The sequence below is a fragment of the Magnolia sinica genome, chromosome 1 (genome assembly GCF_029962835.1).
Source record: "Magnolia sinica isolate HGM2019 chromosome 1, MsV1, whole genome shotgun sequence".
NCBI classification, from domain to species: Eukaryota; Viridiplantae; Streptophyta; class Magnoliopsida; order Magnoliales; family Magnoliaceae; genus Magnolia; species Magnolia sinica.
Genome location: NC_080573.1, coordinates 7,221,254 through 7,243,213, shown reverse-complemented (window position 1 = coordinate 7,243,213; position 21,960 = coordinate 7,221,254). Strand labels below are relative to the sequence as shown.

General features: G+C 38.2%; 2 protein-coding genes and 1 long non-coding RNA gene across 3 annotated transcripts; all 3 read right to left on the bottom strand.

Moving 5' to 3' along the window:
* Nucleotides 1–4,366: 4,366 nt before the first annotated feature.
* Nucleotides 4,367–7,300, bottom strand: LOC131226024 (uncharacterized). The gene is made up of 11 exons (XM_058221712.1): nucleotides 7,249–7,300; nucleotides 7,127–7,183; nucleotides 6,892–6,963; nucleotides 6,659–6,730; nucleotides 6,446–6,517; nucleotides 6,213–6,284; nucleotides 5,569–6,119; nucleotides 5,353–5,457; nucleotides 5,188–5,259; nucleotides 4,841–5,104; nucleotides 4,367–4,747 (listed from the first exon to the last, which is right to left on the bottom strand). The coding sequence occupies exons 1-11, from the start codon at nucleotides 7,298–7,300 to the stop codon at nucleotides 4,481–4,483; spliced, it is 1,656 nt and encodes a 551-aa protein (XP_058077695.1). The 3' UTR covers nucleotides 4,367–4,480.
* Nucleotides 7,301–7,486: 186 nt separating this feature from the next.
* Nucleotides 7,487–9,687, bottom strand: LOC131225949 (uncharacterized). Its single transcript, XM_058221602.1, has 3 exons — nucleotides 8,786–9,687; nucleotides 8,384–8,707; nucleotides 7,487–8,255 (listed from the first exon to the last, which is right to left on the bottom strand). The coding sequence occupies exons 1-3, from the start codon at nucleotides 9,685–9,687 to the stop codon at nucleotides 7,487–7,489; spliced, it is 1,995 nt and encodes a 664-aa protein (XP_058077585.1).
* A 1,981-nt stretch (nucleotides 9,688–11,668) lies between these two features.
* Nucleotides 11,669–15,163, bottom strand: LOC131238065 (uncharacterized). Its single transcript, XR_009167490.1, has 3 exons — nucleotides 15,061–15,163; nucleotides 11,870–11,931; nucleotides 11,669–11,740 (listed from the first exon to the last, which is right to left on the bottom strand). It is a non-coding gene; the product is annotated as an uncharacterized LOC131238065 (long non-coding RNA).
* Nucleotides 15,164–21,960: the final 6,797 nt, after the last annotated feature.

Here is a 21,960-nt window from a genome sequence, read left to right as displayed (position 1 = left end):
ATGTTAGCAAGTTGTGTAGGTCCCATCATGATGTGTGGGCTATCCACACCATCCACCCATTTTTCGAGATCATTTTAGAGCATGGACCAAAAAATCAGGTAGATTTAAAGCTCAAGTGGACCCCACTATAGAAAGCAACGGCTATTGAATACTTACCATTGAAAACTTCTTTGGGGCCACATAAGTTTTGGATCTGCCTCATTTTTAAGCCCATGCCATATAATGAGGTTACAAAATAAATGAACAGTTTAGATATAACGCATGTGTGTTCTTCTCAATAGTTTCAAATGATGGTGGGTATATCCTTTCAATGTACCACCCTATTACAAACAAAGTAGGCAATTAAGCTTATCCAAAACTTGTGGCCCACAAGAATGTTTCAACGGTAGGAATTCGATCCCCACTGTTTCTGGGGTGTGGTCCGCTTGAGCTTTGGATCTGCCTCATTTTTCGATGCATGCCGTAAAATGAGCTGGCAAAACGAATAATGGCACGGATAAAACACAGACATCAGTGGGTCCCACAGAGTCAGGTTGGGTCACTCAGCAATCCCGTCCCTACGAGAGGTGGGACCTGCTTCAATCGGACCTCCCAACCCACGCAGGAGAAGATTGTGGGACCTGGTTCAAGAGAACCTACACACAATCAGCTTCCGTACACGATCCAAAGCTGGTGTTATTTAATATAATCACTGGCAGAATGCACTCCCAGCCGTTGTGCATTTACAAGTAATAAATCCAAACTGTTCAGTTGGTGGGACCCAGTATATGCAATTTTGTTCAAATCCTGAGCCCTGGTTGGTTGAAGCTGTTTGTACACAGTTTTTCATTTCAACCATCATTACAGCATCCGTGGGGTCCATGACCACTATCAGAAAATTATCTAAAATGCTCCTCAGTCCCTTGAAAAGACAACTTAGAATATTTAAAGAACATGATAAGACATTTTAAAGGAAGTTGAGGTTTGCTCCTGTTGTTTAGATTTCACCTGTAAAAACCCTACAACGGCTTTAGATTTTCCTGCATCTTTTCCTCCTTTGAGATGTGAGTAGACAAGCCATGATCTTTGCTGCACTAAACCAAAATATAAGCACTTATCTAATCAATGCTAAAGATCTACATTTTTCAGTAACTGAGTTACTATACATATAAAAAAATAGTCTAGAGATGGCCAATATGAAAAAAAAAAACAAAACAAAACAAAACAAAAGATATTAAGAATTTTGAAATTGATTCCATGCGTGCTCACATTTATGCTCCAGATAACCAAACTGCATCAAAATGTGATTAACCATTGCCTTGATAACCAAGTTGCATCAAAATGTGATCAACCAAAAAAGGAAGCTAATAATTAGAAAAGCTTGATTTTTTTAACTCAAAGTATCAAGATTCAAGAATCACATTTCATTGGTCATGGCTTTTAAAGGTATTGAATACAGTTTTTTTTTTTTTTTTTTTTTCTTTTGAGGAGGGATTTCATACATTTTCTTTTCTCATGAAAGGGATTTATATTCACAAAATGCAATATAAATGTCTTATCTGAATAGGCAAGGATTCTGCTCAAAGCCGACACTGATTTTGCCATTCCTTCATCCTATAGCCACTTATACATTAAATACCTATGTAACTCAATTGTCTTCGATAAAATCAAATCACTGTCTTAAAAGAAATGCATATTTACATGAGTGATGACTCTTGTTTCAAACATGACTACTTATCTTGGTTTCTACTTTTTAAGCTGAAGTGATTAAGTAATCTTAAACCAAACTCTCGAGAGACTACCTCGAGCAAGAGTAAGGATTCGTCGACAGTGATGTTTAAATGCCATACGTACAGTTCATAACCTCAATTCCATTGAGATGAAATGAGAACACAAATATTACCCTAATTCAAAACTTCTGCAGCCTCATGAATATTTCATCAGCAGACGTTCAATCCTCACATTTTTCAGCCCACTTGAATATTAGATTCTGCTCATTTTTTATCCCATGTCCTAAAATAAGCTAACAAAACAGATGGGCGCATCTCCAACTAGAACAGTAAGCAGCTTTGAGTGGCCACCATGATATATGCGTCCTATCCACACTGTCCATCCATTGTTTAGCATCATTTTAGGATATAAAAACAAAAATCAGCTAGATACAAGGATCAAGCAGACTACACAATGGGGACTAAACTCTCGCCGTTGAAAACTCTCAAGCAAATTACACTGGTCTTGTTTGAAGGAAAACATTCTGCTAAAAGGTGTGGGTACGTGTGGCTCAAAGACGACCTCTTACGCCCCTAGGTGTAAAAACGGTTCAAATGAGATCAAAGTTACATGACCCCACAATGATGTATTTATTATATCCACACTGTTCATCATTTGGAGATATCATTTTGGATGATGATCCCAAAATAAATGCTATGGTGGGCCTTATGAATGTTTTTACGGTGAGAATCATTGTCCCACTGCTATTTTCGGTGTGGTCCACCTGATAATTGGATAATATATTAAAACATTCATAGGACCCACCTTAGCATTTATTTTCCATTCAATACATTCATAATGTCACACAGACCTAGGAAGAAGAGGAAAAATAAATATCATATTGATCCAAAACTTCTGTGACACCCAAAAGGGATTCAATGCCAGATGTTCAATCATCCACTTCTTTTTGCAGTGTGGTCAACTTGATTTTTGGATCTGTCTTATTTTTAGACTCAAGAGTTATGATGAGCTCTCCAAATGGACTGACAGTTTTGATATAATACAGAGCTCGTGATGCGACCAACAGAACTTGGTAATGTCAACACACCAGCCAGGTCGGTGGTGTGTGGTACACCAGCCAATCAGCTTCCATAATCAGGACTTCTAGTCAAGCAAAATTTGTACAAACATGAAAATGGTATTTGTGCACACATGTGTACACGCAGAGAAGAATGAAATGAGTAAATGCATACACATATATACATATCTACATAAACTCATGTATGTATACAATATTTCTAAGAATGATGAAATTAAGTGTTGGCAAAAAAAACTTACTAGATGACACATTATACCCTTGTTGCCTTAGGAGCCGAAACCAAAGAGCAGTGGCATGAAGATCATCGCTAACATCATTGCCGTTAATATGGGCATCATACATCTTATGTAATGCATCTTTAATCTCTGCTTCAAAGTGATAGGCAACCCCAAGACGTTGAATTTCATTGATTAAATTCAATTCTTGCAAACAATCATTGACATCAGAGAGCATGCTCTTCACTTGTTCCTTCAGTTCTTCAACCCGTTGTTTGGTTAGTACATCAATCTCCTGTATCAGCAAAGTAACTGGTCAGATTTGACTGCAATATTAAGGAATCAACTACAACAACTAAACTAAGCGAAGTCATAATATTTAATATGAAAACAAAAAAGGAGACTTCTTTCCCGTTTGCCTTTGGCGTAGGAAATGGAAACAGGATCCACAAAAAAGCTTGTAAGTTAAGCTTGACCTCCAAGACTCACTTCAGGGCCCACGTATTCTGTAAGTGACCTTCAAAACATTTATCATGTGCTCCCCTCAGATTCACCTGGCTGCCAAATTCAAAACTGAGGTTGGCCAGAGGAAACAGACAATAAAGAGCACAAATTCTGATTATAAAGGTGATATTTAGAGTTAAGTTTACCTTCATTGTCATGTTGAAACCGTTCCTTGAATACAGGGACGTCCCTTATTGATCTAAAACATTTAAAGAGAATTACAATTAAAAGAAAGAAAGAAAGAAGAAAAGAAAAAAGGCAAGCAGGTAATTAGACACTCAAATGCAACCAAAAAGAAAAATATAAACTTATCTGGTTAACTCCCCTTGAAGTGACACCTACACCAACCTGCAACAACGGAAACTAGATCAGTCCCTAATGTGTACTTAGCAATTGAGGCATCAAAAAAATGTAATAGTACCTTTGGGGTGAGAACCAGCCAGTGCAACTTCACCAGATGATCCTGCAACACTCAAAACCAGATCCTGCAAATAAGAGTACCTCTAGCATCAGCATCTTGCTATTTAAATGATTTTAAGATAGCCAGAGTAAAACCATTTACCCTTGAAGTAACTACAGCAGATGATACTCTGTTTGAAGTGTAATTTCTGTACACCTGCTGGTGGCGCATTCTCTGCAACAGCTGCCATGGATGATGAAAATTCCCTACACTTCTCTCTCTCTCTCTCTCTCTCTCTCTCTCTCTCAAGTGCAAATTACACTTAAAGAAGTGAAAATTATTACAAATCTTTCAATTCCTCAAATGGAGGCTGAAAATTGAAATGCCAACCAAATATATCAATGTATAAATGTGGGTGTTAAATCCATTCCATTCAATATATGTGGGTGTAATCTGAAGTGAGTGTTAAATTCATTCGATTCCATAATATGCATGCATCTGTCTATGTTACTGTATAGTTTAAAAATAAAAGTTAATTGTGTTAGTTATTGTAATGTCTAATATTCATAAACATCATGGATAGATGGTTAGAAATAGCTTGGGCCATACGACAAATCCTCCTACACCGACCTCTCCAAGCGTATCATGATAACCATCTTCCTTCCATAGCTCTGATTGCGGAGCTATAATCTCCATCAGGACAACACTAAAATTTCCATCGCCCATTTCTGCTCCATGGACACAGGTTTTTGGATCCACTGCATGCACCTCACCACGAGCAATTACCCGTTTCTTCCAATCACAGAGATCGCATCTCTTGCCAAGATTTACCAAATCAGGCTACATGTACACATATAACATGTCATTAGTATTTTTAAATGGAAGTGCATATAATCATAAGCTTAAATTAGTATTAGAGAAACGCATACATACCGACGATGCATGACTAGATTTAAATGGAGGAATTGTCGGTGGAGCCACATCCCCTTGTTCCCCTTGCTTATCTACAAAGCATTGAAACTTCTGGTGGAGATCTCCTAGGCTTTTCTGCATTTCATCTAATTTATCTACCAAATTATCTCGTTCCCGCGACACCACGCCGAGCTTATGTACAATAGGCATTGTCTTCTTCAATGTAATCTTGCCTACATTTCCACCTATCCCCCGCATGCGCCCTCTACTATCACTCCCAATTGACTGTAAACAGAATTGCAATTAGATTTATCAGAGAATGCATAAGTCTAAATAAACTCAAGTATTTGAAGGACATGCATATATACCTGTGTAAGGGCATCATCTACACTGGTCATCCGAGATGCGGGATTACTACTTTGAATCGATTTTATTTTTTCCTATGATAACATCCAAAAGAAAAATTATAGTGCGGGAAAGAAGCATTTAAAATTCACATGGATAATGAAAGGATGTACAAGGGTTGCACTTACAAAGGTTTCTGGAAACTGCACTTTGTTTTCCTTTGTTGTATGGGCTCGGATGTACACCTCAGCCCTACCAACCTCGGCATCAGTAGTAAGATTCCTCTCAATTGCCTTTTCCCCATAACATCCATGCCAAAACACATAAATAATGGAATTAAACAACTAATAAATTGAAATAATCAGCATAAATAAAGTAGAACTTTGTTAGTTTAGGACATGTACCATCTCATGACGTGTGGCAGCCATGCTACGCCGACCAAGTGTAGAAGGGCCAACTTGTTTGGCCCGATTGGATGCATTTCTTACACTTGATTCCTTGAATTTATCAGTATTGCAATAATCCACGAAGATCATCCAATCCTCAATAGGGACACCAATAGGGGCAGGATAAGATTTCACAACTGCAGGATCCTTGTCCTTAATATACTTTGCATGCAAAGTGTTCTTGAAATTTCTCCAAGCAGCCTTACAGCGATCACGAATGTATGGTGACCACGCTTCTTGGTTATCCTGAAATTCATAACTACATGCCAGGATATCACTGACCCTCTGAATGTATTGTGGAGGCACCAACCGAAAGTCTGTGTAGGTGATCGGAATGTGTGCACGGGTGAGAACACCAATGCTTGAATTGAATGCGATCTGATTTGCATCCCCTATATTCGGTTGCCCAAATTCATTAATCCCAATGACCCTTTTCACTGAAGTCCTCTCATGTAATTCTGAACCTCGGGTAGGACCTCTCTTCTTAGACGATGAAGATGAAGACCTGCCTGCATAAAAAGAAAAATAGCTACACATGTTTCATCATTGCCAATATAAAAGATATTTTAAATCTAGACAATTAAGGAAAGCTATCTTATTACCTCTAGCATCTTCAGGGTCTGCATCTGCAGGGGCTGCATCCCCTAGCGGCTCTGCGCCGAATGACTCTGCCTCTGAGTGAAAGATCATTTTAAAAGAAATGTTAAATCTAAACAGCTAACGAGAGCTATGTTATTACCCCTGGCATAAAAAGAAAAATAGCTACACATGTTTCATCATCACCAATATAAAAGATATTTTAAATCTAGACAATTAAGGAAAGCTATCTTATTACCTCTAACATCTTCAGGGTCTGCAACTGCAGGGGCTGCATCCCCTAGCGGCTCTCCGCCGAATGCCTCTGCCTCTAAAAATGTTAAATCTAAACAGCTAACGAGAGCTATGTTATTACCCCTGGCATAAAAAGAAAAATAGCTACACATGTTTCATCATCACCAATATAAAAGATATTTTAAATCTAGACAATTAAGGAAAGCTATCTTATTACCTCTAACATCTTCAGGGTCTGCAACTGCAGGGGCTGCATCCCCTAGCGGCTCTCCGCCGAATGACTCTGCCTCTGAGTGAAAGATCATTTTAAAAGAAATGTTAAATCTAAACAGCTAACGAGAGCTATGTTATTACCCCTGGCATAAAAAGAAAAATAGCTACACATGTTTCATCATCACCAATATAAAAGATATTTTAAATCTAGACAATTAAGGAAAGCTATCTTATTACCTCTAGCATCTTCAGGGTCTGCATCTGCAGGGGCTGCATCCCCTAGCGGCTCTGCGCCGAATGACTCTGCCTCTGAGTGAAAGATCATTTTAAAAGAATTGTTAAATCTAAACAGCTAACGAGAGCTATGTTATTACCCCTGGCATAAAAAGAAAAATAGCTACACACATGTTTCATCATCACCAATATAGAAGAAATTTTAAATCTAAACAATTACGAAAGGCTATCTTATTACCTCTAGCATCTTCAGGGGCTGCATCCCCTAGCGACTCTGCGCCCAATGACAGTGCCTCTAAGTGAAAGATCATTTTAAAAGAAATGTTAAATCTAAACGGATAACAAGAGCTATGTTATTACCCCTGGCATCTTTATAGGATGCATCCCCGAGCGGCTCTGCCTCTAGATCCATCTTTAAGATCTAATTTGTAACGTAATTACTATAAAATTTTCTATCCAAATAGCAAAGTACCAAGTATAATAAAGAGACGAGTAAATTAATTCATAAATTTTTTCTATCACATTAATATGATAATAGAAAAATCAAAAAGGGCATAAATCAAAATCGTTTCGTTACATGCATAATATAACCAACAAATCAGGATTTTTTCCCAGCTCTCTTTCTTTTCTTTTTCTTTTCAACAACCACACAAATATCTTCACTGTCATTGAATAACAACTCGCCACCCATGTCTACTTCGATGAGATCAGGTCCTACTTCAGCCTCAGTTACAACCCGTGTTTCTGATAAAATGCTTGTCTCATCTTCAACGAAAATCTTTCTTGGAACCTCCAAGACCACATGCCAATTAGGATGTTTTGGATCTCTAGAATAAAAAACTTGCACGGCATGCTCCGCAAGAATAAATGGCTCATCACCCACTTGGTCTGAACTGAGAAGATTAGACAAATTCACCAGTCTCAAATTCCCTACTGCATCGAAAGAAACACCTTGGTGCGTCACCTTCACCCAATCGCACTTTAGTAGAACTGGCTTGTACCCTTCTCGGTACTCCAGTTGGATGATTTTGCGGAGGACTCCGTAATAAGGTACAGATTCATCCACTGGATTCTTATCCTTAGCACTAGATCGGAAGGTGGTCATACTCTCTGTGCTAACACCGCTATTCTGGTTCATTTTATTCTCTTCGTATTCCTTGGTGACGAAGAGGAAACCATTGATACAATATTTATTGTACTGCATCGCAAAAGCCTTTGGTCCCCTAACTATATCTCTGAAGACTTCATTACTTGATTCACTCAAGTCTAGCTGTTTCTTCAACCAAGGTATGAACTCATCATCACTCGCCACCTTAGTCCTAGTCCCAACAACTATATTGCGTTGCTTTAAGAAATTTGCATATCTCCTGCAAGTTAAGAAGGTTGTTACAAAATTGACAATTTTTTTCATAAATGTTGTTACAATGTTGTTGAATCAAATTTGAAATTTAAAAAAAAAAAAAAGACATACATACAAGCTAAGTCCAGTTCGTACCCTTGCCATGTCTCATAGTTAGGATGACTCTTCAGTACCCAGGTGCGAGCCTGTTCGTACTCAATACCTTCTAAAACGACACTTTGACCAGGGCCAACTGGGCCAACCACGTCAACATCGAAGTCGTCAACAATATCTTGTAACTTCGGCATGAATGAAATTGATCCGTCTAACCGCTTTTCCAATTTCTCCAAGAGGCTCGTGTTATTTTTCCCTCTATACTGGTTGCAGTATATAAGTGTCTCCTCTTGAATGTATCGTTCTGCTATACAACCTTCAGGTCGTGTCATATTGCGGACGTACGCCTTAAACGTCTTCATGAACCTAAAAGAGTTAATAACACATTAGAAAATGTAATTGCAGATGTTGGATCAGTTTATTCATATTAAAATCATATTATACCTTTCGAATGGATACATCCATCGATAGTAAACAGGACCACATACGCGAGCCTCGTAAGCCAAGTGGATAGGCAGATGCATCATCACAACAAAAATTGAAGGAGGACATGTAATCTCAAGCTCACATAAAGTCCTAGCCATGCCCTTCTCGAGAGCCATTAACATTTCAATATCTATGATTCGCGAGCATAGGGCATTGAAAAATGTACTGAAGCTTCTAATTATAGTGCGCATAGGCTTATTATCCTTGAATGCATGTTGGATCAAAATTGGAAGCAGATGTTGCATCAATACGTGGTAATCATGAGACTTCATTCCCTTTAAATCAACACTATCTTCCTTTACGATGTTCTTCCAATTCCCACTAAAACCAACCGGAACACGAAGCTCACGTAAAGTCTGGATGAAATGTTTTTTTTCTTCTTTTCGAAGGAAGAAAGGACCTCGTTTTTGAATCACTTTGCCATCAGTATTTTCTAACCATAAACGCTTCTTAATTCCTAGCCGCTTCAAGTCTCTGCGTGCGTTAGCGTCATCCTTGGTTTTGCCCGTTGTGTTCAACATTAGTGCAATAAGGATTTCACATACATTCTTCTCAATGTGCATAACATCAAGGTTATGGCGTACGGGAATATCCTTCCAGTACTCCAGATCGTATAATATGGATCGCTTCAAGAAGCATGTTGATTCTGCATCATCATTTTGTTCCCGTCCTCCTGTACCACTTTGTTTCCTCTTTCCGATCTTACCCCACTGCACATTTAGTTTCGAAATGATGCTTTCCACCTCAACCCCAGTCAGACGAATCGGTTGTGGTCGTAACTCCCCCTTCTTATTGAAGGTTCCTGCACTTGTATCTTTTCTGGCTTTATCGTTTAGAGGCAACCACCGTCTGTGACCCATATAAACGTGTTTCTTTCCATGGTGTAATCGTAAGGAATCTGTGTGGGGACCACATGCAGGACAACCATACTTACCCTTAGTCCTACAACCAGAAACATTACCATATGCAGGAAAGTCATGAATTGTCCACAACAAGATGGCACGCATGTTGAACATGTTTCCATGGTATGCGTCAAATGTCATGATCCCTTTCCGCCACAAGTCTTGTAACTCATCAATCAATGGCTCCAAATAAACATCGATATCCTTCCCGGGCTGTCGTGGTCCCTCAATGAGCAAAGTGAGCATAGTAAACTGCGGTTTCATACATAACTTTGGTGGAAGGTTATACGTCACACACATAACAGGCCAGGAACTGTACGACGTGCTGAGAGTGCCAAAGGGGTTAAACCCATCTGTAGCTAGACCTAATCAAACATTGCGAGACTCTACTGAAAAATCCCTATACTTGTTGTCAAGAAACTTCCATGTGTTGGAGTCCACCGGATGCCCCATCTTTCCACTCTGCATTTTTCTAGTTGAGTGCCAGGTCATCTCCTTTGCCACCCATGGCACACTGTACATTCTTTGTAGCCTTGGTGTTAATGGAAAATACCTTAGCACCTTAGCAGGTACTTTAGCTCGTTTCAACTTGGAATTAACATGGGTCTTATACCTAGAAGTACCACAGTTTGGACAACTAATCTTCGTCTCATGCTCTCTCCAGTATAACATGCAATCATTTGGACATGCATGAATCTTCTGGTAATCAAGACCCAACTTTGTAATGATCTTCTTCGCTTGGTAGGTATTAGTTGGGGTCTTATTATCGGATGGCAAGACATTCTGGAGTAGTTGAAGAAGAGCCGTAAAGCTTTGTTCACTCCATCCATGGTTCACCTTTAATTTAAAAAGTTGTACAATGAAAGTTAGCACAGTGAAATTGTGACAACCAGGATAGAGCTCAGTCATCGCATCTCGTACATTTGCTTCAAACTCATTGGTTGAAGCATCTCCGACAATGTCTTCAGCTTCGAGGGCTACATTGGGTTCATCTTGAATAACTTGGTCAAGGTTATTACAACCGAGGTCTTCAACAACCGCATTGACAATGTTATTTATGTCTGCCACACTATGATATTGGTGAGAAGTGCGTTCGGTACACTTGGGTGATTCAGGCTCACCGTGCATGTTCCACACCCTATATGTTGGATTAAATCCATATTTAATCAGATCTATCACCACATCATCGATTGTGCAAGGTAAACGTAAACATCTACATCTGGTACATGGACAATGAATTGTTTCTCTACCAGGAAGATGTTCTTTTACAAACTTCACAAAGCTCATCATACCATCTATAAATTGTGGGTCCGGGTAATGTAGAGTAATCCACTCCCTAGAGTCCATTGGATATCACCTGTAGGTAGGCACACATTTATACACCTAATTTATCATCCAACTAACTATTGACAACATTTATAAAAATAAAAGATATTCAACCAACCTTATGTAACAACTTGCAACTTAACCTACTGGGAACCGTCATGCACCGTAATATCTTACAGCAGAGCGGGTTCTGAGGAGTTACAAGTTGAATTAATACAAAAGAATATAAATGAAGAAATATAAATATAAATTAAGCAAGACAGTAGGTAAGCACACATTTATACACCTAATTCATCATCCAACTAACTATTGACAACATTTATAAAAATAAAAGATATCCAACCAACTTTATGTAACAACTTACAACTTAACCTACTGGGAACCGTCATACACTGTAATATCTTACAGCAGAGCGGGTTCTGAGGAGTTATAAGTTGAATTAATACAAATTATACCTGATGAAGCAAGTTCTTATCTGCAGCAAGAGAAGTGAACGTCTAACAAATAAGATTATATTCCTGAAACAAAACAAGCACCATCTTTCAATTCAAGCTATATCAAAACATCACAGATATATGGTTGATTTGATTAAAATGGCATTTAGCATTCTATGGAAGCATTTAATGCACCACAGAATCCATTACGTTGTCAAAATGCATCATTAATATTTGAAATAAGTTGACCACTACACTAAAAAGAAAAGAATTAGGGATGATTTCTTTTTTTTAAAGAAGTTAGCACCAAGAAAACATATTTATCTCAAAAACACCATACACAATCTAACATATTTGTACTTCATGTGTAAGAGCTTCACCTAAATGACCCAAGTCGTGCTATTGTGTATGTAGCTTGCCTAAGCAATCCAGCCGACAACCCCTGTAAAAAATAAAAAAGAAAAAAGAAATAAGAAATAAGAAAACCACTACATCTTAGACACCTTAAAACAAAAGGCCTCAAACAAAAATAGGATGTAATACTCTTGGAGGAAGGGTTCTCTCCCTTAGCATGAATTTCTTGAATGAACTTGTTTTTCGGCAATATAAATGTACATGTCATGATTGAAATAAGATTTGATGCCAAAAAGTCCCTCTATGATTTAAGAACCATGCATTTAAATGAGGTCCATTGATATTTTTCCCTTTTACCATCCTACCCAGTGAGAAAGTTTGGATGAATCCCTCTAGCAAAGCATTTCCCTTTTAGTTTCAACCAATGCACATGGACTTTAATGAAGGAAAATAGAAAGGGCAAACTAGCCTTTTATAAGATCACATGTTGTTGGTACAATGATTTGAAAACCTCTACTATGGAAAAGACCCCAAGGGACCCAAGTCAGCCTTCCAAAAGGAAGTAAAATTTTAAATACCAACTGGGGAAAACTGGTTTATCCAAACCTGTTTAGGTAGAGAGAATTCAAAATATGGATGTTGAAAACCCCTATGAAATCTTCAAGAAATAGAAAATTGCAAAATCTATCAATAATTTCATTGTTTGGTTGTTTTCTATGAAAGTGTCAAAAGGTCAACTCAAATTATATAACAAGTGAAAATTTACATTTAACAGTTTCCAATACTAATTCCATTGTTTGGTTGTTTTGTATGGAAATGTTAAAAGATCAACTCAAATTGTCCACTTAACAAATCATCCAAGTCTTATTATTGACGAATGTTAAATGGAAATAATCAAATACATGTGTACCATATACCAGAAAAAAGGAGAGCTGTCTGTGTTAACATGTGAACAGATATTAGGAAAACCTTGTTACAATTTCCAAGTATCAAACAAAACCATGATGTCGAAGAATAATTATAACCCCTAAAGGTTTTTGGGTACCATATTTGCATTTCCCTTTCTTGATTTACCTTTTTTCCTTTTTGTAACTCAATATGGGTTCTTATTTGAACCCAAGGAAAAAAAAGCGGCTTGGTCGTCCAAGTTGCCCTCTCTTTAACACTGGAAAATTATATTTCTAGAAGTTTTGTTAGCAGAATTTTTTTTTGCCAATAAAAGAGTCAAACTCTACTAATATGTTGAAGAGAAAGGATAATTCGTTAAACACATCAGGAGAATGATTGAGAACCATCAACTGATTGTAGAAGGTGATTCAAGGAGTGCAATTTCCTTGGCATGAAAGAAAAAAGAAGAACAGCCAAAGCAGATTAGAGAATTGTTAGCTTAGGTAAGCACCAAATTTAACCTCATTCCCTGGGAGGCTAATGATCAGGCAAATAGGGTAGCAAAATAAGGTGCATCTCAACTATGTTCATCTAGGCATTCTTCTCCATTTACTTGATGGATGTTGTATGATATTTTTCTTCTTTTTCTTTAAATAAAATTCATGCTAACCATAGAAAAGAATGGATCATGCATGTGTATACATATGTATGTGTCATTGTATGCATGCATGCATGCATGAATGATTGTATGGATGGATGGATTGATCATGAATGTGTGTTTGTATCTATGCATGTGCATGCATCGTTGGATGTATGGATGGATCCACCAATTTTCCCATGTTTCCCCAATGTTTCCTCGAATCAAAGACGCATGCTTTTACTCCCCCCATTAAAGGGAAATTTATCATTTGATCCCTAAATATACAAATTTACTTATTTTTTGCTATTATTCGACTCTTAAATATGCAAATGTGTATGTTAGCATCTCCTAAACTATCATTGAAAAATTCCACCATTTTTTCCATGTTTCCTTGATGTTTCCCTAAGTCAATATGACATTTGAAAATCTACATTTAATGGTTTCTTTTTTTCTTTTTTCGCTTGTGTGTGGAAATGATTTTACTCATTTTTTTTATAAAATCTAGGAAACAAAATTGATTACCCCCTTTTTTTTGGTTTCCCAAACAGGGAAACTATCATATCAGGGGAAATCATTTTCTTTTCCATGGTTGTCCACCTTCCTACACAAATGCCATGCTCTGGCTAATGGCTATGTTGTTGCCTACTCAAAAAAATAAAAATAAAAATAAATTTACACATATTCTAAAAAAGATGAACAGTCAAGATTCAGAATCTTTTATATGCCTACCATGTGTGTGGTGATTAAAGGTTGAATAACTAATTCCGTATTCGGCGTTTAACATCTAATACATCCTCATACTGTAGCAATCTAATCCCAAAGGAAAAGACACATGGTTGAAACAACATTAAGATTACAACATTTCTGAAGTGGCAGGCTGAGTGTTGCAAAACTGTTTCAAGTTTTCAGATTGTAAGAGTGCTAAAATGTGGTCCCTAGTTCATTGATCCCAATAGTCGAAATCCGGGGCTGCACTATGGATGTCCCATTCAGCAAATCTCCCAGATTGGAGAAATCCCAACCCTTGTAGTAGTTGCCAACAAATAGGCAGTCAAGAAAGAATTACTACTATCCTTCACATTCAACCACAAAAAGGGCCAAATAACATAGTTCTTGGATCTCCCAATCTGTACGGATTTTTATCCCATGGGCCATCCATGGTGAGGCCTGCATATTTTCCTCATTCAACAAACCTCACAGCTATATTTAGCTAATGATAGCAAACTTGGCTGCATACTAGTGAATTACAGCATCGGCGCCGGAATCTATTCACAGAATGCAAATATACCAAATGCTGGACACAGCAATAAGTGATGACAGAACGTAACCAGCTCAATGAAATGTCACGATCTTAAGCTCCTATGCTTGCCTGCTATTGAATTGATTCTTTGTGCAAATTCTTTGAGGGATCCAATGCCAACAAAATACTGACTTCACTAGTTGCAACCACATCTACAGAGAGACCCAATTTCCCAAAGATGGAAAAGCCCATGTTCCATCAAATCAAAAGTAAAGTAAACAATGGTGCAAAAAGGTGAGGTCACAGAGTTTTGGTTATTCACATAGAAGCTCTGGCCTCTGGGTAAACAAGTTGAGAGAGATTCTGAAGGTTTTAGCAATTTAAATTGCTTTGTACATGGCACCAAAAGTCTAGCAACACTATCCAGGAGCACAAGTGAAGTCACTTACTCTTTCAGATCCAAATCAAGCAACTCAGCAACTGGTTCTGACCGTGCCACTAGTTCAGGGTTCACCAGTTTAGCAGAAGGCAAGATTCACCTGCAAACCAAAATAAAATAACACCAACACATCAGTCAGGTTTCTCAAGTCAGGTCATTGAGGATAAATATTCCTAGCCGCAGATTGGCATATGCATAACTATCCCACCCATGCCTACAACAGCACCTACATGTAGTTCCACGCTATTCATCATGCCGGCCCCATGATGAATGTTTAGTAGCTCATATTTTTGCCTGCTGATCATCAAGCAGCATGTGTACAAGACAGTGGACGGTTAAAAGGGGCCAACTAACAGCCTGTTTTCGATGTATATGTGCACCACCCAATTTCAAGTCGACCATCAGGTGGATCCCACAAGATATGATGCCCTCACCCAAATTCAAGGCTACTAAATTGATCATGTGGGCCACAGTTTATGAAACAAATGGAAAGTCACAGGGAAAAAAAAAACTTGGCATGTTTTTCTACGCTGTCTGCTACTTTCTAACATTCTGGCCCACATGACAGTTTTTTTTTTTTTTTGAAAGGTGACGATTTTATTAGACAACAGCCAAAAGGCAACAAAAAACAAAAAACAAAAGCAACTGAAAAGAGAAAAGACTACACTAAGCTAGAAATACAGCCAACAAGCTCAAACACAAGCCCTCCATGTCAGGAAGCCCACTTCCTGATGAAATTAGAAACCTATCAAAGAAGTCCATGGGTGAAAAGCAAAAACCTACTGGGGAATCGCATCAGTCCGTGAATCTCCCAGCAACTCCCGCATGGATCCCAGTTTAGATCTTCAATCTTTGATCTAACGCTTCCATTGCTGAGATTCGGATCACATTTAGAAGATAGAAACGCAAGCAGCTCTAAGAGGGACCCGCTTGATGAAAATGGCAAAAAGAGACCTCTGAGAGGGACCCGCTCGATGAAAATGGCAAAAAGAGAGCTCTGAGAGGGACCCGCTCAATGAAAGCTCGATGAAAATGGCAAAAAGAGAGCTCTGAGAGGGACCCGCTCGATGAAATGGGAAAAAAGAGAGCTCTGAGAGGGACCCGCTCGATGAAAATGGCGAAAGAGCAGATGAGCGCTCGTTATTTCGGAATTCCTCTTCTAAATCGGATAAACAGTTCAAATCCGATATTCTGTGCGTCTACCACTGTTTATAACAAAACGCCTATTAATAGTCGTACATGCAAGAGGGACCATTTTCTGCATGCCTAAAATTATATTACATAACAAATTATAAATATTAATCACTTACAACCAAACGGATTATTTGAATGGTCTGGATAACTCTATATAATTACCATTATTTTTATAAAGGAATCACCACTATTTTAAATTCTGCTTAAAACTCACAGTTTTTACAGAAAGCAAAAAACGGTAAACATACCTTTGGAAAGGGGAGGGATCTATGGGCCCCACCATGATGGATATACTTCATCCACGCCGTCCATACATTTCACAACATCATTTTGGGCTACGCCACCAAAAATGAGAATTAAAAAAGTCTCACGGCGACCACAAAATGGGAAAACGGTAGACGGTTGGACGTCCACCATCCAAAATTGAAGTTTCCCCGACGGATTATCGATTTTCACCGACGGCTAAAAGCCGTCGGTGATACCGACGGATATTAGCCGTAGCTAAAACCCCCCAAAGTCCGTCGGCTTTGCCCGTTTTTTTGGTAGTGTTTGAATAGGGGTGGCCGTCCGGCTCAGCCCAAAGAGCTCAAAATCTGGGCCTCCTGGCCTGTTGACAGGCTTACTCAGAAACAACCCTAACATCACAAAAAGGAATGGTATCCAATAGAAGCATCAAAGATAGAAGACATGCACTCAAATACATAACATCAGGGACCTCTTCCACGTAACATTACACCATCACAATCAAAGCCAAATTTTATTAAGCTAAGAACACAATGCCTCATTTGGATCATCCTACAAGTATTCCATGTATATGGTGATAGGATAGATTACATTAGATCCTGTATCAGACTAGTTTAGATCCTACATTATCCTAAAATTTGTTTAGATAATGTAAGATCTGAACTAATTTAATTTAGAATCTAATGTAATATATCCGAACAACATGTGGCAGACAATCAAATTATATAAAAATGTGTACCTCCAAAGGTAGGTGCTACGCTCCCGTCAGTTTTTTATCAATTTTTTCATCATACACTAGCAGATCCCAATCTTCCTTACGTGGAATGTCCATTGTCCAAGATTCTCATGAACACATTTAAAGAAGACGAATGTCCATTGTCGAAGATTCTCAAGAACACATTTAACAAGGACCAACTTTTCACAAAGCAACCATTTGTAGTACTAGTGGGGCATTTGTGCTTGTATAGTGATCAGCCTACTGCTTGTGGCCTAAATAATAATAAGAATAACAAATACCACGGTAAAAGAAAAAAAAAAAAAAAAAAAAACAAACCCTCGTTCATAAATAAATAAGGTGGGTTGTTTGGGTTTTTTGTCCTAGGCCTGCCCTAATTGTGAGTACCGTTGTATATTCTCCCCTTTTTTCAATGAAATTCTCTTTCTATAAAAAAACTTTGTGTATGACATCTAACTCGCCAATTACGTTCACCCTCCATGAAAACTACATGCGGCAAAAATCAGGCAAGATCCAACAATGAGATCAGCCACACCATGGAAACCAACGGACAACCACCTAATTCATCGTGCGGGCCCACCTGATGGTTAGAATGGCTCAATTTCTGAATTGTCATTTTCCAGGTGGCGTGACCATGCTCAACCGGTTGTATGCCATGCACACATGATGGTGACACCACACCCAATTAGTTGTATGAATTTCTCATCTACAACTAGTTCCATGTGAAATTGATGCAGGGAGGGACGTAACAAGGTTGGATAACTACCCCAAATCTATAGAACTCTCTGGTCTCCTCAAAGAGCTTCCTCAAATTCTGGAGGGATAAAAGGTCTAATTGCTAATAAATTTGAAATCATTTTAATTGATGATAAAAAATGAAATTACAACTTTTAAAATAAGGAACTCAAACTTAGGACGGAGATTTAGACTAGACTCCAACTCAAATACCCTTAAAATGTGACTTACTATAAATAGTAACCTTACTATTTATAGAATGCCTCTATTTCTATTGGACTTTATGATTTTCGACGAAAAATAGTAAATGACCAATTTGATCCAACCACATTATTCTTCTAATTTTTCTAAGTCAATTTTATGTTGGGCATGACTTCTTCAAGATGAGGTACAACTTGTTAACTGGCAGAACCTGTAGCACTTGCTTGAGATGTTCTATGTGCTCTGTCTAATCCTGACTATATATCAGGACATTATCAAAATATACTACCACAAACCGGCCAATAAATAGCTTCAACATTTAATTCATTAGACGAATAAAAATACTCGGTGTGCTCGATAGACCGAAGGGCATAACTAGACAATTATACAACCATTCATTGGTCTTGCATGTTATTTTTCACTCATCACCGAGTCAGATACTAATCTAATAGTACCCGCTCCTCAAATTTAGTTTAGAAAACACCTTAGCACCTTCTATCATATCAAGTATATCGTCCAACCAAGGTATCAGGAACCGATATTTAATGGTGATCTTATTAATTGCCCGCTTATCAGTACATATACGTCAACTCCAATATTTCTTCAGCATTAATAAAGCTGGCATCGCTTATGAGCTCATGTTCTCTCTTAGAAGACCCTTACGAATCAATTCATTCACATGCCCCTGAAATATCTCACACTCTTTCAAACTCATCCGATAGTACGAGCAATTAGGTAAGCCAACCCCAGGGATGGGGCCTATGTGATATTGCATGTCTGCATAAGAGGCAATCAATCAATTAACTCTTCAAGTAAGATTTCTTTGAATTCATTTAGCAATAGTCTTAAAATTAGAGGAATGTTTAAGGGCTTAGATTCCTCGTCATTTACCACCATGGCGTACATTTAACAGTTTCATTGGATTCCTATACAAAATTCTGAATGGTCAGAAGGGAGCTTCCCTCCACTTTAGAAGCTTCGAGGTGGTTCTCTGGTGCCATAGGGGCAAGTATCGTTTTACGACCGCCCTTAATGAAGACATAGACATTGTTTCATCCTCGGTGAGTCGTATCACGGTCCGATTACCATAGTCAATTGAGCAATATTTAGCATGCTTCCATCTCGACCAAGTCAAAAAGTACTTAGTCGTTATAATTCCTACCAATTGAAAATGAGATAGAGTATTATTCAATTACCCTTTTTTTTACACACGCACTCGCCACACACCCACACACGCTATAGTAGGATTTCACCACATATGGGTTTCGAACCCAAGACCTCGTGTTGAGAGTTCTCGGAGTCTACCACTCGGGCATGGACTGAAACCTCAATTATTATTCAATTACCTTGATCTCGTTCACCTTTTTTTATCCAACCAATCAAGTAAGGAGAATGACACTTTGTTGTAAGTAGTCATAACGTGTCGACTATAACCTTTGAGATGATGTTCTCGCTACTGTCATTGTATATGATTACATCATAGACGTCGTTGTTGACAGTACACTGCGTGCAAAATATATTATGCCATTGTGGGTGCACCTCCTTCCTTGGAGTGTACAATAATTGCCTCAAGACCAAGGATTCGCCATGATCCTCGGCCAACCATTCTTCGTCGTCAGCTCCTTCAGTGGATTATTTATTCTTATCAAATTCAGGGTCCTCTTCCACTGTCTTACCTTAAGTTCCCCCTTTAATAGCCAAGTGGATTGTGGGGCATTGAGGGCATTGGAATAGTGGTCTGGTTGGCCACAGTGAAAACAATATTAGTCCGGCCTTGGCCAACCATAAGGATTTAGAATTCTGCTTGGACCCTCATTTGTGGGCGTCGCATGCTAAGGCCTACATGGATCGCTCTTCATGTCACATTTTGTGGTTGTATGAGGTTGAAGACGCCCAGCATGAATCCTGTATGCAACCCTTCATAGGCACCCGACTCGAAGGATAAGGCCAAGTAAGAGATCTTGCAAGTTAGGTTTCCGCCCTACCTGCCAACTAAACCACTTCATCCATGGTTGTAACTAAGTGCATATGAACTCAATCCTAAATTATCGGTCGTAAACTACCTATGAATCGCACTACCTTCTGCGATTCAATCTTTAAGAAATCATTCCACGTTAAAAATCACTGGAATTCATCAATGTAATCTATGATGGTTTAATTCCCCTACTGGTAATTTTAGTATTGTTAGAACAACACATGCTCCTAATCACTAGGGAGGAATCATGATTGAAGAAGGCTTCCCATCCTCGTTCATGATCGGATGGGCACCTTATTTTGTCAGGCATGTGAGAGCTGTAATTTCTCCAACCATGAAAAAGCACCGAATTTCAATTTGTACGCAATCAACTTCAATTTCTTTTCTTCCGGCATGTCTAATCGCTCTATTTAGACTAACCAAACGAGGAAGTCTTCTATTCACAATAAGCTATTAAAATTGAGAACCTCGACCTTACCTCAATAGTCTCTTTCAGCATGATATAGTCGATTGTCATCACAAATCGACCATCGGGCAACGACACCACCAATGTCTTTGTCGTTGGAGTTTAACTCATTTGAGATAACCCTACAATTTGCCTCTGGAAGCTCTTTACGAAAAATGGGGTTGTGTAGCATAGTGATCACAGGCAACTAAACATCGCCTTGGGCTCGGGATCGAATTAACATATCCGCAATACAATTAAAGGTTGCCTGAAACCCTTACATGGTCAATTAACTCTCTAGATGGAAAGTTTCTATTCTTTCCAATAGATAATGAGTTCCCAAATTACCATATACATGATTGTAGTTCATTCCATTGTTAGTTGTCATTGGTCCAAGGGAAGTCCTCGCTTTAATACCACTTAACGTGGGGAAGGACGTGATGAGGTCGATCATTGTCTTCCTTATGGGATAACTACTCTGAATCCACAAGGCTTTCTGGACTCCTCACAGAGCTTCGTTGAATCTACGAGGGATAAAAGCATGACTAATTCCTAATAAATTCGAAATAATTTAATTGATGATATAAAAAAAATGATATTACAACTTTTTAAATAAAGAACTCAAACTTAGGATAGAGTTTTAGACTTAGACTCCAACTCAAACACCCTAAAAATGTGACTTACTATAAATAGTAATCTTACTATTTATAGATGGCCTCTTTTCCTATTAGACTTTATGATTTTCGGTAAAAAATAGTAAGTGTCCAATTTGACCTAATTATTCTCCTAACTTTTCTAAGCCTTTTTCATGTTGGGCACGACTTCTACAACTCAAATGATCAAAAGTTATTCTCGAACTAAAACTTACTATTTATAGTAAAAACAAAATTAAACAAGACTTTTAAACATCAACCTAATGGAATCTCGCAAATCTGGCATGCACAGCCAGCACAGCGGGGTTGGCTGGCTTAAGTAGGTTCTTCTACCCAAAATCATATGTAATATGTCAAAACTCACCCTAATTTGCGAGATACTACTAATTTAAGGTTTTGACAGTCTGGATCACTTCCACCTTCAGTCAGTTCTTCTTTGGTCTATCTTTGCTATGAAAGTTTGTGCAACCAGCTCTTTCTCAGAAATATATGTCTAAATCAAAAAATAAATAGTGATATGTTATTTAAAGAATTAAAGGTTTAAAAAGTACTGTAAATTCATCATGATAGCTTAGAAATCTCACAACTCTTGTAGTGCTTGAACATTGGAATGCTATGCTCGGATTAATGAAAACGGCATTGTGAAATATTACCATAGAACTCCGTGGCATTCCACTGATGAATGAAACATCATATGACCTTGGTTGTCCAATCTCAGCTTTTCTTTT

What these genes read in the sequence shown, in the direction of transcription:
- LOC131225949 (XM_058221602.1), bottom strand. Translation starts at nt 9,687, where the DNA reads ATGGGTCACAGACGGTGGTTGCCTCTAAACGATAAAGCCAGAAAAGAT. An exon ending in TGGATGTATCCATTCGAAAG is followed by an intron (nt 8,708 to 8,785) that starts GTATAATATGAT and finishes TAACTCTTTTAG; the next exon opens with GTTCATGAAGACGTTTAAGG. An exon ending in AACTATGAGACATGGCAAGG is followed by an intron (nt 8,256 to 8,383) that starts GTACGAACTGGA and finishes CTTAACTTGCAG; the next exon opens with GAGATATGCAAATTTCTTAA.
- LOC131226024 (XM_058221712.1), bottom strand. Translation starts at nt 7,300, where the DNA reads ATGGATCTAGAGGCAGAGCCGCTCGGGGATGCATCCTATAAAGATGCC. An exon ending in TAGATGATGCCCTTACACAG is followed by an intron (nt 5,105 to 5,187) that starts GTATATATGCAT and finishes TTCTGTTTACAG; the next exon opens with TCAATTGGGAGTGATAGTAG. An exon ending in AATCTAGTCATGCATCGTCG is followed by an intron (nt 4,748 to 4,840) that starts GTATGTATGCGT and finishes GTGTACATGTAG; the next exon opens with CCTGATTTGGTAAATCTTGG.